An 18,805-nucleotide genomic window follows, 5' to 3' on the forward strand; every position below is an offset into this window, starting at 1 on the left:
CATGTCTTTTTCTTGTGATTGGGAGTTCACAATTCTGTCTTTATAACTCACAACTGCTTGTTATAATATCAACACTGTGAAATTTAACTCCCATTTGCAAGAAAAAAGTCAGAATTGCAAGAAATTAAGGATATAACCTCAAAATTTTGACTTTTTTTTCGCACAACTGCAAGTTTATATCTCACAATTCTGACCTTTTCTTGCAGCTGTGAGTCTGTATCTCGCAATTCTGACTTCTTTCTTACAACTGCAAATTTTTTGCACAATTCAAATTTTTTCTTGGAATTGCAAGTCTATATCGCACAATTCTGACTTTTTTCTCACAACTGAGTTTGTCTCACAATTCTGACTTTATAACTCACAACTGCTTGTTATAATTTTATTATTGTGAGAAATAAACTCCCATTTGCAAGAAAAAAGTCAGAATTGCGAGAAATGAAGGTTATACTGTTCTACTGACTTTTTCTTGCAACTGCGAGTCTATCTCTTACAATTTTGACTTTTTTTCGCACAACTGCAAGTTTATATCTCACAGTTCTGACCTTTGTCTCACAATTGTGAGTTTATCTCACAATTTTTTTTCTTAACTGCGAGTTTGTCTCGTAATTCAGATTTTTTTCTCACAATTGCAAGTTCTCAATTTTGACTTTATTACTTACATCTACTTGTTATAGTATCAATGTTGTGAGATACAAATTCCTATTTGCAAGAAAAAAGTCAGAATTGCAAAAATGAAGGGTATAACCTCACAATTCTGACTTTTTTTCTCACAACTAGGAATTTGTCTCATAATTCTGACTTTTTCTTGCAATTGCAAGTTCACAATTCTGACTGTATTAACTCATAACTGCATGATATATCAATATTGTGAGATATAAACTCCCACTTGCAAGAAAAAAGTCAAAGAAAAAAAAGTTGCAAAGAAAAATGATATAACCTCACAATTCTGACTTTTTCTCACAATTGTGAGCCTACATCTCACAATTCTGACCTTTTCTTGCAGCTGCGAATTTCTGTCTCACAATTCTGACTTTTTCTTTCAACTGCGAGTCTGTATCTCGCAATTCTGACTTCTTTCTTACAACTGCAAATTTTTTGCACAATTCTAATTTTTTCTTGGAATTGCAAGTCTATATCGCACAATTCTGACTTTTTTCTCACAACTGAGTTTGTCTCACAATTCTGACTTTATAACTCACAACTGCTTGTTATAATTTTATTATTGTGAGAAATAAACTCCCATTTGCAAGAAAAAAGTCAGAATTGCGAGAAATGAAGGTTATACTGTTCTACTGACTTTTTCTTGCAACTGCGAGTCTATCTCTTACAATTTTGACTTTTTTTCGCACAACTGCAAGTTTATATCTCACAGTTCTGACCTTTGTCTCACAATTGTGAGTTTATCTCACAATTTTTTTTCTTAACTGCGAGTTTGTCTCGTAATTCAGATTTTTTTCTCACAATTGCAAGTTCTCAATTTTGACTTTATTACTTACATCTACTTGTTATAGTATCAATGTTGTGAGATACAAATTCCTATTTGCAAGAAAAAAGTCAGAATTGCAAAAATGAAGGGTATAACCTCACAATTCTGACTTTTTTTCTCACAACTAGGAATTTGTCTCATAATTCTGACTTTTTCTTGCAATTGCAAGTTCACAATTCTGACTGTATTAACTCATAACTGCATGATATATCAATATTGTGAGATATAAACTCCCACTTGCAAGAAAAAAGTCAAAGAAAAAAAAGTTGCAAAGAAAAATGATATAACCTCACAATTCTGACTTTTTCTCACAATTGTGAGCCTACATCTCACAATTCTGACCTTTTCTTGCAGCTGCGAATTTCTGTCTCACAATTCTGACTTTTTCTTTCAACTGCGAGTCTGTATCTCGCAATTCTGACTTCTTTCTTGTAACTGCAAATTTTTTGCACAATTCAGATTTTTTCTAGGAATTGCAAGTCTATGTCTCACAATTCTGACTGACTTTTTTCTCACAACTGAGTTTGTCTCACAATTCTGATTTTAGAACTCACAACTGCTTGTTATAATTTTATTATTGTGAGAAATAAACTCCCATTTGCAAGAAAAAAATCAGAATTGCGATAAATGAAGCTTATACCCACACAATTCTGACTTTTTCTTGCAACTGCGAGTCTATCTCTCACAATTTTGACTTTTTTTCTCGCAACTGTGAATCTATCTCTCACAATTCTGATTTTTTCTTGCAACTGTGAATCTACATCTCACAAATCTTACTTTTTTCTCACAAATGCGAGTTTTTTGGCAACTGTGAGTCTATATCTCATAATTCTGACTTTTTTTTCTCACAATTGCAAGTTTATATCTCACAATTCTGACTTTGTTTCTCACAACCATGAGTTTATGTCTCACAATGTTGACTTCTCACAATTATGAGTTCACAATTCCGACTTTATAACTCACAACTGCTTGTTATAATATCAATATTGTGAGATATAAACTCCAATTTGCAAGAAAAAAGTCAGAATATCAACCTCATAATTCGGACAATTGCGAGTTTACATTTCACAATTTTCATCAATTGTGAGGTATAAAGTCAGGATTGCATGATGTGAAGTTCATATCATGCAATTCTGACTTTATAACTCACAATTGCAAGTTTATACCTCACAATGCTGACTTTTTCTTCTCACAAATACCTTTTTTTATTTTATATTCAGTGGAAATAGGCTTTCATAAAGAAAAAATAGATGATACTAGGATGATTCAGGTCACACAAATTCTTCGGTTTTTCAGCATTTTTGTGTATTTGAACCCTTTGCAACAATGACTTTATGATTTTGAGATCCATCTTTTCACACTGAGAACAACTGAGGGACTCAAATGCAACCATTACAGAAGGTTTAAACGCTCACTGATGCTTCAGAAGAAAAACTGGTGCATTAAGATCCAGGGGTGTAAACTTTTGAACAGAATGAAGTGTACATTTTTCTTATTTTTCCCATTTAGTACTGCCTTTCAGAAGCTACAGAGGATACTTACATGTTTCTCAGAAGACAAAATAAGTTAAATTTACCCTGATCTTCAAATGCAAAAAGTTTTCACCCACCCCCCGGCTCTTAATGCATCACGTTTCCTTCCGGAGCATCAGTGAACGTTTAAACCTTCTGCAATAGTTGCATATGAGTCCCTCAGTTGTCCTCAGTGTGAAAAGATGGATCTCAAAATTATACAGTCAATGTTGGAAAGGGTTCAAATACACAAAAATGCAGAAAAAACAAATAATTTGTGCGACCTGAGAGATTTTTTTGCAAGCGGTTTAACTGTTCATGACAAAAAAAAAAAAAAAAAAAAAAAAAAGATTATGCAAGGTGTATGTAAACGTTTAACTTCAACTGTATTTATCCAACACAACGTTCATTTGTTTATTCAACATGTGCTGAGAAGTAATTATAGGAGAAGGGTCAAAAGGTTAACTCTACCTCTAACATTTCTATGGACTTCCATGAAATAAAAAAAAAAGATAAACAAAAACAATAGGGACCTCACACACTTTTCCAGGCCTGGAAAACACTTTAAAATTCCTTAATATTTCCATATTTTTCCATGACTGATGAAAGCCTGAGGGCTTTCCATAAAGACAGCGAGTGTTGTCCTTCACAAACACTAAGCATGCATCATACGCTGCACCTCTCATCAGCCCTGAGCTCACTCTGCACAGAGAGGCCCGCTGGGAAATGTCCGCGGCCTCACACGCTGCACCTGAACACAGTATCACGTTCCCCTGAACTCGCATGCAGGGGCCCCTTCAGATCCAGCGGACCATCCGTTTTGACAGTCAGATCAGTAAATGACAACTCACAGAGAGGATCTCTGCAGGCTGTGGTTTGGGCTCTCAATTCACTAATGACATAATTGAAAGAAAGTAAATATCTGGATTCTCTCACTATCACTGCAGCTGAAATTCAAGGGCGAAACAGGAAGACAAATAAAGTTATGCTCTAACATACTTTTTCTTTTAGAAACGTGCAAGCAGATATGACAAGTAATTCAAAACAGACATGACTAGATATTGGCCAGGTCAATATTTTTTGGCCAATTTGAGATGAGCAGCATTGGCTGCTAATCATAGCGCCTTGGACGACTCACAAAAATGTTGGTTTCTCCTTGTATCGATTTCAAAAATCTACCAACCTTGTCAATGTAAAATAAACCATTTCTGTATACACTGGTAAAATGATTTGAGTAAATATTGTGCAAAAGATTTGTTTGATTTCAGCAAGTAATTGTAATTTGATTAAACTGTATTATGTATATATAAATACTGGTTTACCCACATAAATATTTTTTTATTCCTGTTCCCACCAGGGAATAAAAAAAGGTAATTGTGCTTTCTTTTATTTTACAATTCAGATTTTTCTTGCAATTGCAAGTTTACATCACACCAATTTAGACTTTTTCTGACTTTTTGAGTTTATATCTCAATAAATGAATGTAAATATAATTATATTTATTTTTTTATTACTGTTTTCACTAAGGAATAATGAAAAAGGTTATTGTGTTTTCTTTTATTCCACAATTTAGACTTTTTCTGACATTTTTCTCCGAATTGTGAGTTTATATCTCACAATTTCGACTTATAAACTTGCAACTGTATTTATTATTTTATTGTAAATATAATTAAATGTATCATTTTGTATTACTGTTTCCACTAAGGAATAAAAAATTTAAAAGGATAATTGTGTTTTCTTTTATTTTACAATTCAGACTTTTTCTTGCGAGTTTACATCACCAACTTTTTCTGACTTTTTTTTCTTCTTAATTGTGAGCTTACATCTCACAATTTCGATTTATAAACTTGTAATTGTGAGTTAATATCTCATAATTTACTTTTTTCTTGGAATTGAGACTTTGTATCTCACAGTTCGGACTTATAAACTCACAAGTGTCGCAATTCTGAGAAAAAAAAGTTAGAATTGTGAGATACAAACTCAGAATTGAGAGAAAGTCTATAACTGCGAAGTCACAAAATATGAAATAAACTTGAAATTGCAAGAAAAAGTCAGAATTGTGAGATAAACACTATCAGTCAAAAGTTTTTGAACAGTAAGATTTTTTTTTTTTTTTTTAATGTTTGAAATATTTTTACTATTAAAATAACTGCTTTCTATTTGAATACATTTTAAAATGTAATTTATTCCTGTGATTTTAAAGCTTAATTGTTCTGCATCATTTTCCCAGTCACATGATCTTTCAAAAATCATTCTAATATTCTGATTTGCTGCTCAAAAAAATCTATTATTATTTTTATGTTGAAAACAGCTGAGCAGAATTTTTTCAAGTTTCTTTGATAAATAGAAAGTTCAGAAGAACAGCATTTATCTAAAATAGAAATCTTTTGTAACATTAAAAATGATTATAAAATGATTTTTGAAGGATCGTGTGATGCTGAAGACTGGAGTAATGATGCTAAAAATATAGCTTTGATCACAGGAATAAATTACATTTAAAAAAATCAAACAGAAAGCAGTTATTCTAAATAGCAAAAATATTTCACAATTTTAATGTTTTTCTGTATTTTGGATCAATAAATGCAGGCCTGGTGAGCAGTAAAAGGCTTCTTTAAAAAAACATTAAAAATCTTATAACGCCTATATATGACATTAATTTAAGAGGCATTTACATGCCAACTTTTGAGTGGCCTATACACTCTTAAAAATAAAGGTGCTACGAAAGGTTCTTCACAGCGATGCCGTAGAAGAACCATTTTTGGTTCTACAAAGAACCGTCTCATTCTTACCTTTTCATAATCTGACGAACCTTCTTTCGCCACGAAGAACCTTTTGTGAAACAGAAAGATTCTTCAGATGTTAAAGGTTCTTTATGGAACCACTTAGACAAAAAGGTTCTTCTATGGCATCGTGTAGCACCTTTATTTTTAAGAGTGTGCCTAAACACTTTCCCTGAAGACAATGTGCTTGTGTTTCATGGCACTTTCACATTGGAAATGTGTGTGAGGTCGAAATTACATTGGTGCGCAACATTGAACTGCACCTGAGACTTGAAATAATACGTTTTGTGGGAGAGCAATCTAGAGTAACTTGCAGAAGTGAAGGACAAAGAAATAAAGAGAGATGAAAAACTACAAACAAACAGAAGACAGAATGAGTAAACTAAGAGACATGAAACAAAGGAAGGAATGAGAGATGGAAGAAAGAACAAAAGGAAATGAAAGGAATAAAGAAAGAACAAACAAACAAGCACAAGAAATACAGACATAATCAAACAATCAATGTTCGATTCATGTGAACTCCAAAACGGTGTGCAATTTGTCAAACTGTGGTTCACAGCAGACAATCAAAGCAAGTGTGAAAACAGCCTGAGTCTCAGGAACACAAGGCTACAGAGCGTGAGAAGGTCTTCATCGTCCTCCTCCTCTTCTTCTCCCCAGTGGCAGCCCATCTGCCTCGCTGTGGGGTCGGTGGGAAGACAGCGGAGCTTGGCATGAGAGCACAGGACCGTGTGTCTGGGATATACAATGTTGCAAACGCTTTTTCTTTCGGTCTCACACACAAACACTCTGGAAACGTCTTCCTCTCATGGCACGAACAAGACAAACGGCGACCTCCATCTCTCTAGATGCTCATCCGCTCCACCCGAAACTCTGAATGCTCTTCCAAAAGCTTATTCAGGGAAACTTTCTGTCATGTTTGCCAGGAGGGCACCCAGAAAACGGATCCGCAGATGAGGAAGACTCAACCATGACGTGCAAGATGAGGCGAGGATTTATGACTGGTAATTAGTATTAGCCTGCGCAAATTTCCTTGCAATGGACTGAGACAAATTACATGGACTGGAACCACGAGGCTCTTGAAAACCGATCCCACCTCACGGGTCCACCAAATCCCAGAGCTGGAGCATGCCAAGAGCAGTTTGGAGCAGAAGATCCTGCACTTGTAAAACCAAAAAATAGCCACTGAAGGGTTAACGCTAGACATGGCTATCCATCAGTCTCAAAGGCTTTTCCAATCGCTCCCCCGTCCAACGAAAAAAAAAAAAAGCGAGAACGCAAAGAGTAAAGGCGGCGGGGAGGGGGGCACTTCAAAGCCTTGTCATCTGGCATTGCAAAGAGCTGGTTTGAATTAACTTCAATTCTCCTTTCTGTTTCCAAGTTCATGGTGAGAGTGCCTGGGCTTCTGGTTTTCATTAGAGCCAATTTTCTTATCTTTTTTCTCCCTCCTTTCTTCATCCTAGAGTTGATCCCCTGCAAATGCAACGTGGCACTGGCTGGGTCTAAATAAGAAGGTGCTGCCCGTAAGGCATGCATTGTCTCGAGAGGCCCACAAAACATCGCTGAGGAGGAAACACGGCGAATGGAGGGAGAGAAGGGGGGGCAAAGAAGAAAAAAAGATGAGAGTGAACAAGAAAGAGGCATGCATTAAGAGGGAAAGTGATAAGCGAGAAGAAAGAAGGAAAACAAGACACATGCAGAAGGATAAAACAGAATAAACTAATTAGGGAAAAAAATAACAAGCAATATAATGAAAGATATTGAAGGAACAAACAAACAAAAGACAGACAAAACAAACAAATAATGCAAAAAGTAACAAACAACAGAAAAAGATAAAGATAGAAAAATACCAAACAAATGATGCAAAAAATCAAACAACAAAAAAGAGAAAGGTAGAGAGGGAATAAATAAACAAAAGAGAGAAAACAAACAAATGATGAAAAAAATAAACAGACAAAAAATACAGACAAAACAAACAAATGATGCAGCCAAAAAAAATAGAAAAAGAGAAAGGTAGAAAGGGAATAAACAAACAAAAGTCAGACAAAACAAACAAATGATGCAAAAAATAAAAACAATAGAAAAAGAGAAAGGTGGAAAGGGAACAAACAAAAAATACAGACAAAATAAACAAATGATGAAAAAATAAAAATGATAAAAACAAAAAGAGAAAGGTAGCGAGAAAACAAACAAACTGAATACAGACAAAACAAACACGAGATGCAAACAATGAAAAGAAAAGGGATGAGAGGGAACAAACAAACAAACGCAATACAGACAAAAAAAATTATGCAAAAAAAATAAACAATAAAAAAGAGAAAGCAAGAGAGGGAACAAACAAACAAAAGCTAGACAAAACAAACAAATGATGCAAAAAACTAATGAAAACAATAGAAAAAGAGAAAGGTAGAGAGAGAACAAACAAATGAAATACAGACAAAACAAACAAATGATGCAAACAATGAAAAGAGAAAGGTAGAAGGAACAAACAAACATAATACAGACAAAAACAAATGATGCAAAAAAATAAACAAAAAAGAGAAAGGTAGAGAGGGATCAAACAAACAAAAGCTAGACAAAAACAAATAATGCAAAAAACTAATGAAAACAACAGAAAAAGAGAAAGGTAGAGAGGGAACAAACAAACAAAAGCTAGACAAAACAAACAAATGATGCAAAAAACTAATGAAAACAACAGAAAAAGAGAAAGGTAGAGAGGGAACAAACAAACAGAAGACAGACAAAACAAACAAACAAACAAACAGAACAGGCAAATAATGTAAAAAGAACAAACAATTCAAAGAAAGACACTGAACGAATGAAAAATAACAAATAATAAATAAAAAATAACAAATACACAAAAATGACAGAAAAGATAGAGAACAGGAAAGAAAAAAGAAAGACAGACAGAAAGAAAGACAGAAAGAAAGAAAGAAAGAAAGACAGAAAGAAAGAAAGAAAGAAAGAAAGAAAGAAAGAAAGAAAGAAAGAAAGACATGAGCAGGAAGGCAGTAGACCAATATATGAAGTGTTGTGCTCCTCAGTCTCAAGGGATCATTAAATCAAGCACTGAGAAACGTTTGTGCGGAGCAGTTGATGACAGAACACCAGGAGAGAGAGAGAGACAGACAGAGAGCGGTGGGAGTGGGACGTGTCCCCTCATCTGGGTGGATCATGGGTGCACACAGGACTGCTACAGTGAACAGATAACCATGAACACAACTCTGAGTCACTCAACATGGAGTTTCCTTTGAGTCAGAATGAATCATGAGCTGATTTGCATGTAATCCGATTAAAATAGCAGCTCAGGTGCCCTGTAACTCAAACAGCAGAGCATTACACATATACTGAGCTAAACAGATACTCTCATGTAAGAGTCAAACAATGATGCCAATACAGTCTCAAACCACAAATGCAGCGGCATTTCCAATGGTATCAACACAATTAATACAAAAATCAATTCTTAAATTTACTATATCACATGATTTTTTCTTAAATTATTATTATTTTAATTATATTACACATTTCTAGTTGTAAAAATAAAATCAAACTAAATTAGTAAAAATTATTTGTTTTAAAATATTATCTTTTACATTTGAAATAATGAGTGACAACAGTTTTTATGTGAATTATTAAATATATTTTAACTTTTTATTACACTTACAATTTTTGAACTAGATAAATGTCTCTATTGCATAATAGATGGATGGCATGCTTTTTAAATTAAAATAACAAACAAACATAAGCTAGACAAAACAAACAAATGATGCAAAAAAAAAAACTAATGAAAACAATAGAAAAAGAGAAAGGTAAAGAGAGAACAAACAAACGGAATACAGACAAAACAATCAAATGATGCAAACAATGAAAAGAGAAAGGTAGAGAGGGAACAAACAAACAAAAGCTAGACAAAACAAACAAATGATGCAAAAAAAATAATGAAAGCAATAGAAAAAGAGAAAGGTAGAGAGGGAACAAACAAACAAACAAACAATTAGAGATAATTGTCTCAATTGCATAATAGATGGATGGCATGCTTTTTTAAATTAACATAATCATTTTAGGCCAAGTTGCAATTAAAAAAGTTTTAAAAAAATAATAAAAAGTGACCCTGGAGCACAAAACCAGTCATAAGGGCCAATTTATACTGAATAAATAAGCTTTCCATTGACATATGGTTTGATAGGATAAGACAATATTTGGCCGAGATACAACTATTTGAAAATCTGGAATCTCATTGTGCAAAAAATCTAAATATTGAAAAAAAATTGCCTTTAAATTTGTCAAAATTAAGTTCTTAGCAATGCATATTAGTAATCAAAAATTAAGTTTTAATATATTTATGGTAGGAAACTTACAAAATGTAACATTATCTTTATTTAATACAAATATACCCATGCTACTTAAGACCAGGGTCACAAACGTGGTTTTCAACTGCATTGTAGTTTGACTCTTTGCTATCTGAGTCAAACTGTGTCAACATCCGTCACTGCAATTGTACAATGATGTCTCTACATGGGAATAAGCGCATTCTGGGTGGGATGAGAAATGTAGACGCCTGGTAGCCACGGATGAATCAGTATGAATGGACCGATAGAGTAAAGGTGTTCGCCAGGGTATGAGTAGAGCAGCTGGCAACACACGTGTCTGTGAGTCATATGGAAACGTAAAGCGACTGAAAACACGAGTCACATCCCTGCAGTCTTTATGAAGGAAGATGCGCATCAAACTACAAAGCTTAAAAGATTTTCCAACTGACTGATTCTCCATAGCCAAACCGGAGCATCTTAATACAGGTGCTGATGCAGATGAGATCAGGGAAGAAATCTGAGGTCAGATGTGCAGACAGGTCGGACTCAGCTGGCATCGCTTAGACTCAGCGTGAGGAAGGACCGCCGAAGGGAGGTGAAGCGAATTTATCGAAGACGTGTTGGGGAGAGATTTACGACAAAGCTCGGACAGACTGAGTGCGGCGCGATTGGGTCAAAGAGGAGGAGGTGGTCGGTTTGTACAAAAAAGGGATGAGCGAGGACTATCCTGTCTTATCATCGCCCAGCAGTGGGCCATATTTTAGCCATCTACCTGCCGGAGCAGCCTGAACGCGTTGGGCACGGAGGCCCCTCTTCAAAGAGCGTCTCGAATCGGCCGTGCGCCCGCACCGTGAGGGAGGGGGTTATTAATAGCCCCAAACACCAATGCTAATGGGGCTCAGCTTTACTGGCTCACCATCAAAGACTCCCATCAGCCCCTGCTACAGATAAAAGGGACAGTTCAATGGATGAGCAGCGCTTATACAAATTGTTACAAGACCCCGTTCTCCAACAACTGCCTACAGTTCATGAAAATCCCTGTGAAAATGGGCTTTGCCTGGGGCTTTTCACACTGTTTGGCTGTCATATGGGTGTTAGTTAAGCAGTATTAAAGCAGTGAGTTGGTTTGGCCTGTTGTAGGTTTCAAATAATGGGATCATGAAACTGACACAAAAGCTAAAAAGTATGCAGAACAGTTCAAAAATGCCTTCTTTTGACCACATTTTAAGACAGCATCATGTGCATTCTTAACAGACCAGACAATCCTATAATGCACTGCGACAAACTTAGGGAAAACACCATTCAAGATGGCAGAGAATGCAAAAGAATGTCAGTAATAAAATGTAATTGAATAAATACAAGAAAGTGTCATAAAAACATGTAAAATCTAAAAATATATATAAAAATTATATATATATATATATATATATATATATATATATATATATATATATATATATATATATATATATATTATTTTTTTTTTATATATTTAACACATATATATATTTTTAAATGAATACAAAAGATGTAAAAAAATAAATAAATACTAAATGTCAAAAATAAATATAATTAAATTAATACCAGAAAGTAATAATAAAATGTATTATATCTAATTAAAAATCAAAACCTGCATAATGTATTTCGTATTGCATGGTGAGAAAGTACCTTATCATATAGAAAAGCCTTAAAAACTGCTCTGATAAATTTTCGTCTCTTTTAGAAAACAAACACAACTCCAGGTATTCATTTAATTTCCATCAAAGCTATTATAATTCCATCCAAGCTGTTACAAGAGGTGCTTCCAGAAGTCCTTTTCTGACTATTATTAATTTTTCATTTTCATTAGGATATGTCCCCAAAAACTTCAAACTGGCTGTTATCAAACCTGTCATTAAAAAAAACCTGTCATTAAAAACCAAGGGTATATATTTGTAGTGATTTTTCTATTATGCCAAAAATAATTAGGATATTAGGTAAAGATCATGTTCCATCCAGATATTTTGTAAATTTCTTACTGTAAATATGTCAAAACTTAATTTTTGATTAGTAATGTGCATGGCTAAGAACTTAATTTGAACAACATTAAAGGCAATTTTCTCAATATTTAGATGTATTTGCACCATCAGATTCCAGATATTCAAATAGTTGTATCTTGACCAGATATTGTCCTATTCTAACAAACCATACCTCAAAAGAAGGCTTATTTATTCATGTATTTTATGATTTCTAAATCTCAATTTAAAAAAAATTGACCCTTATGACTGGCTTTGGGATCCAGGGTCAAAAATATCAACAAAATGTGGTAAATTGAAAAATTTGTTTTTATAATATGTATATGATATGTTTTAAATACCAAAAAGTATCAATGAAATGTACTATATCTGATTTAAAATTAGCCTTTTTTCAATATATTTATTATAAATATCAAGTGTATATGTAATTGAAGATTATATTTTATATATATATATATATATATATATATATATATATATATATATATAAGTGTGGATTCAGAATGCAATCCCATAATGCACTGTGAAAATGTAGGAAAAAAGTGAACTGCCAAAAATAAATAAATATTTTTTAAATTTCTTTTTCGAACAAAATTGTGGATGCAGAATGCAGAATTCCATGATGCATTCTGCATCCACAATTTTGCCAAAAGACAGAGAAAAAATATATTTCTTTAATTTATTTATCATAATGTATACTATTCAATACTTAAAATATGTTAGAATATTTCTAACATATTTGAATAAAAAAAAAACACCAAATATATATATTTATATTGGTCAATTATGAAGAAGCAGCTGCTCCAGCGCTCTCCATCATCACATCCTTTTTTGAGTTACACACTGTGGTGAAATACAGTCCCTCTACTGGCTGTGAGGTCACTGGGGTTGCCCATCCAATAAAAGGGCATTGCCTGGCGATAAATTCAGCCCTAAACAGGCCACTCTCTGCCACATGTGCCCACATAAAAATCTCTGACTGCGCAGCTGCTGGTAATATAAATAGGCCGAGGGAGCAAATAACCATTTACTGAAAGAAATACATAAACACTGTAAAGCAAATATCACTTTGAGTGTTTGCTGATTAGTTAGGTAAAGCGTCTACTGATTCTTTCATCAGTATGGTGTCACTCCCCAATTTGGATCCGTTTTCCAAATAAAATGCAATTCTGGGTTGAAACATGGACGTTGTACACTTGTTGGTTTAAAATAACAATTTTACTTACAAAAAGCATTGTTTGCACTGACTGCTTTAACACCTGACAACACCAAAGTCAGTTATGATGGCATAAAGATACTGAGCTGCATTTACAGTCTTATATTTTTAAACAAAGAATGTAATATGCTATACGAATGTTATGCAGACCGTCGTTCATTTTGGTGTCAATGGTGTTACCTGAATGCTGCCAGATAGTCTGCGTCCCCCATTGGTGGCTCCAGACCTCCGGTGAAGGCCATGTTCACGTTAAAGCCCATGCCTGGACCGATTCCCACCTATAGATAGACACAAACAAACCACAATTTAATGTGTGGTTTAGTAAACCCTCTTTATTTCCCAAAACAGGTCTTAGTGGAGCAGATGAGCAGGTATTATGAATCATGCACAGTCCAGCTTCCCCAGGGAAACCGCTAAATTAAGGCTGATATCAGAGAGCCAATACAGGACAAATCCCAACAATTATGACCAGAACACAACTATAATCAGGTTTTATTTGAAAGCCAAATGGACTTTGACTAATACCAGAATTTAGGGCTACAACAGAGTCAGTTCAATTTCAATCCCCTCATTAGTTGAGGGACAGGAGCTGACTTACCGGATTAATCATAATGAGCATTAATTAGAAAGGAGAGGAATTGGAGTCAAATAAAGGGAAAATGTCTTTTGCTCCACTCATGTCAGGTGGATGTGTGATATTTAGAAAATACAGTGTGAGGTCCAGAAGTCTACCAATTTAAATAAAAAAACATTTTTAAAACCTGAGAATTTTCAATGAAGGAAAGACATACAGTTGATGTCTTACAGTTGAGGTCTTTCAGAATCTGCAAAATGTTATTTATTTTACCAAAATAAGAGGGATCATACAAAATGCATGTTATTGTTTATTTAGTACTGACCTGAAGAAGATCTCAAAATCATACAATCATTGTTGGAAAGGGTTCGAATACACAAAAATGCTGGAAAAGCCCAAAAATTGTCTTTTTTCTGAAGAACAGCGGACAGTTTAAGTGTTCAGGACAAACAAGGGACTCATGAACAACTATCACTAAAGAACACAGCTGTGTTTGGATAAAAGCATCTGCTAAATGAATAAATGTAAATGTAATGTAACTAGGGCTGTCCCCGACTATGAATTTTCATAGTCGAATCAGAATTTTCGAATCTTTCTATAGTCGACCGATAGTCGAATCATCTAGGCCTATGTGTGTGTGTGAATGGGTTGGGAGGGGCACGACACTATAGTCAGCAGGAGGGTAAAACTATTTTTATTTTATTTTACACACTGCACACAGCAACAACTTTTAATAAAGCGACCAAAACTGCCTGCCAACTGACAGACGAACTTATTTAGGTTTAAATAAAAACACCGAACGCGTCTTTTAGTTCTAAAAATGCGAGGCGCACAGCACTGCCTTTTTTGGTGACTTTTAATAAAAGAGCAGTGTGCTGCGGTTTTTTTTATGTTGCTAAGCAACGACCAAAACCGCTGTCCTGTCAGTCAAATCAAAGGATTATAGCGCGAGCGCTCTAAAATCTTAGTTTTTTGCTGTTAAGTAACGTTAAACTGTCATATTAGCAGAAACCCTAAATAATACAGCTCCGGGTTACCCACGATAGACACCAAAGGTTTCTCCTTCATTTCTTGCAGTCTCCGGACTTTTTAAGCAACGGTAAACTTTCGTTGCCACAACAGAAGGCCCGCCTTTCCATTCATTCGATTGGACAATGGAAAAGAACGCGAATGACGTTGGGCGTTTTTCCGCTCAGAGCGCTCCTGCAAAAACGCGAGGCGCAGCAGGCGGCGAAAACGCCGTCAAGATGGTCCTCATCTCGTCATGGATCAGGGAAAGTGAAAATTAAATCTGTCACAGGGGTGGTTGGACTTATTCACAAACACGTTAAACATATTTATTGAACGCTTCTTTCTTTTCACTTTTTTTTTACTGCATTATCATTATCAAAGGCTGTATATAACTTAATATAACCGTACAAAACCAGTAGTTCTGTGTGCAATTAGACATTGAGCACCCCCATATTGCCAAAATGGTATGATGCTCGTTTCACCCGCGAAGATTCGACTGTGAGATCGGTGGTCGAATCAGGCTCCGCATATCGATGCATCGAATCTTCGACTATTCGGGGACAGCCCTAAATGTAACTGTATTAAGAGTCGAGGGGATGTAAACTTTTGAACGAGGTCATTTTTATAAATGTAACTATTATTTTCTCTGGCGGACTATATGTGAACATCTTTTATGTGAAATATCTTATTCAGGTCAGTACTAAACAAAAAATAACATGCATTTTGTATGATCCCTCTTATTTTGGCGAAAGAATTAACATTTTGCAGATTCTTAAAGGGGGATGCAAACTTTTGACCTCAACTGTATGACTGAAATCTGAACCTAGAGAGAGTGCAGAATATTAAACATTTTGTCTGTATTCTTTTCCAGTTGTTCTTAGTTTTACATGTTCCAAAACTCTGTTTATTTTCAGGTTTAAATCTAATTTTGAATGTCTGATTTTCAATGTAGTCTCAGAATTTTGTATTACCATATTTTAGAGCAATTACATGCATACACTGCTGTTCAAAATTTGGGATCAGTAAGATTCTTATGGTCATTAAGGGTGCGTTTATTTGATCCAAAATTTTTGTTAAATATTATTTAAACGTAAAATAACTGTTTTCTATGTGTATATATTTTAGAATGTAATTTATTCCTGTGATTCAAAGCTGAATTTTCAACATCATTACTCCAATCTTCAGTGTCACATGATCCTGCATAAACAAAAAGTTAAAAAGAACGGCATTTTAAAAAAAATAGAAATCTTTTGTAACAATAGAATAAACTACCATTTAAAAGTTTGTTGTCATCAATTTTTTATTCTTTCTTTTTTTGTTTGTGTAAAATTGATAAAAAGGGTCATAGCACAAACCTATATGTATAGAAAAGATTTCCATTTTGAATTAATGCTGCTGTTTTTTTCATTTTTATTCATCAAAGCATCCTGAAAAAAGAATAGCAAGATCCAACAAATGTAAAGTATATATAAAAGTAATAAATCAGCATATTAGAATGATTGAATTGACTGAAGGATCATGTAAAAACTGAAATATTAAGCAACACAACTGTTTTCAACATTGATAATAAATCAGCATATTAGAATGATTTCTGAAGAATCATGTGACACTGAAGACTGGAGTAATGATGCTGAGTAAATTCAGAGGAATTAATTACATCTTAAAATATATTCAAATAGAAAACAGATCAGATATTTCGATTTTTGGATCAAATAAACGCAGCCTTGCTAATAATATGAGTCTTCTTTCAGAAATCTCACTGATCCTTCTTCAGAATGGTGGTGTATATCAAATCCTGTCAAGATGTTCACAAAACCCACCTCATCAGGGGCTCCGCTGCCAGGGAAGAAGTTCCCATCATCGTAGCGATGGAGAGACAGATACAGGACATTAGGATCACTGTAGAAGGCCTGTTGAGTTCCATTTCCATGGTGAACGTCCTAAAACACAACAATACATACAATTCATATGTCATCTGTTTGACCATTAATATAGTCCAAACAGCACAAAACAATAATATTTGGTCAAACAATGTAAAAGTCAGATGCTGTAAAAAGACATGTCGTCATTGGCATTGGAATGAGAAGCGTGTAAAAATCTATTCTGAGACGCAGAAGGGCCGTTTAAAAGAGAGCTGTATTGTTTTGTTCATTTCTTTTCATGCATACGGCAGGTCTGTCAGAAGAGCCGTGTGACAGACAGGAGGAAATGAAAGCCATTTTAAGAGGCATCCAGAAACCCTAATGACCCCAGCAGAGTCCTGCCCTGACGCCATATGACTTCCTGTGCATGTGGACCCGTTTCAGGCTACCGCTGGCCCAGGATCAGACGGACACTGGCCCACATGGCATAAACTTTTGTACTGTTTACATTTCTATTTTAATATTTCATTTAACATTAATAATTAATAAGTTAATACAAATATACTGATGCATTTAAAATCTTTAATACTTTAAAATTTAATACATTAAATATTTATAATGCTAATATCACCGGTGCCAATACAAACGCATGCTAATATAACAATTTAATATTAAGTAATATTTTATTATAATATTTTCTGTATTTTGTATATGCTTTATAAATATTTATGAACTGTAGAAATGTAATATCTAATGTTATATTTTATTGTAAATTAAGTAATATAATACATTAAATATCTTTCAATTTTAATAATTATATAATAATAATTATATATAATTAAATATTTTATTATGAATGAAGTAACATAAACAAAACATATATACTATTAGATTTATATAAATCTACACATTTTTAATAAACACATTAAATAGTTTTAAAATATTTTAACATGTATTTTCTTGATGTTCTATAAATATATATTTTTTATATTTAGAATTTAATGTTTTTATTAAATAATTTAATTATAAATAAATATTATAAATGAACTATATTTTATTTACAATAATACATTTTAATAATAAAAACAAGCACATTTAAAATATTTAATACAATTAAAATTTCATAAATTATGTTTCTAATGCTAATATAATCAGCGTAAATATTGCAACATTACATATGTTTTACAGCTATTTAATTTATAAAATTTTAAACTTAAATAATTTATTTTTATAAATTAAAATTAAAATACATTTTTAAATATAATTTTAAATTAAACATATACATCACATTTGTATTAATTTGTACGTTTTAAATAATATTTAAATGTATTATTTTAAATAATAATAAATGCATTAATACATTTAAAATATTAATTACAAATTAATTTAAAATTTCATAAATATTTATAGTGCTAATATAACCAGTGCAAACTATTTTAACATATATATTTTCTGGTGGTTTAATAAATATTTAATATATGAAATTCAAAATGTAATATTTAGATTTTATATTGTATTAATAATAATATATTATAAATTAAATATTACAATTATATGAATTTATAGTTTTTATTGGTAATAAACAGTTTTTAATAATACACACATTTATACATTTAACATATCTAATACATTTTAAATTTCACAGAAATTACATTGTAAATATATATATATATATATATATATATATATATATATATATATATATACTGATGTTTTATAGATATTTAATTTATGAAATTTTAAATTTATTAAATAATTGAATATTTTATTATAAATGAAGTGACATTTTAAAATAAAACATATGCAATTACATTTATTTTAACACATTAATACATTTAAAATATCACAAACTATACAGTTATACCACTAATATAACCACTACAAAAAAGTTTAACATATGCATTTTCTTTCATGTTTTTGTAAATATTTAATAAAATTTTAAATGTATTTAATATATTAATATTTTATTTAAAAAAGTAAAGATTAGTTTTCACTTATAATAAAATATTAAAATACACTTTTTAACACAGATGGCACTGG

At 32.9% G+C, this 18,805-nt stretch overlaps 1 protein-coding gene across 1 annotated transcript in view; it reads right to left on the reverse strand.

Moving 5' to 3' along the window:
* Positions 1-6,343: 6,343 nt before the first annotated feature.
* The window catches only part of LOC141340193 (histone deacetylase 4-like), a 47,263-nt gene continuing 34,801 nt past the window's right edge, over positions 6,344-18,805 (reverse strand). The window contains exons 11-13 of the mRNA XM_073845119.1: positions 16,724-16,843; positions 13,499-13,596; positions 6,344-6,512 (exon numbers count right to left, since the gene is read on the reverse strand). Of these exons, the coding sequence (XP_073701220.1) occupies positions 6,344-6,512; positions 13,499-13,596; positions 16,724-16,843 (387 nt within the window). The remainder of the gene's footprint in view (positions 6,513-13,498; positions 13,597-16,723; positions 16,844-18,805) is intronic.

Source organism: Garra rufa, chromosome 8, assembly GCF_049309525.1.
Source record: "Garra rufa chromosome 8, GarRuf1.0, whole genome shotgun sequence".
In the NCBI taxonomy this organism is placed as follows: domain Eukaryota; kingdom Metazoa; phylum Chordata; class Actinopteri; order Cypriniformes; family Cyprinidae; genus Garra; species Garra rufa.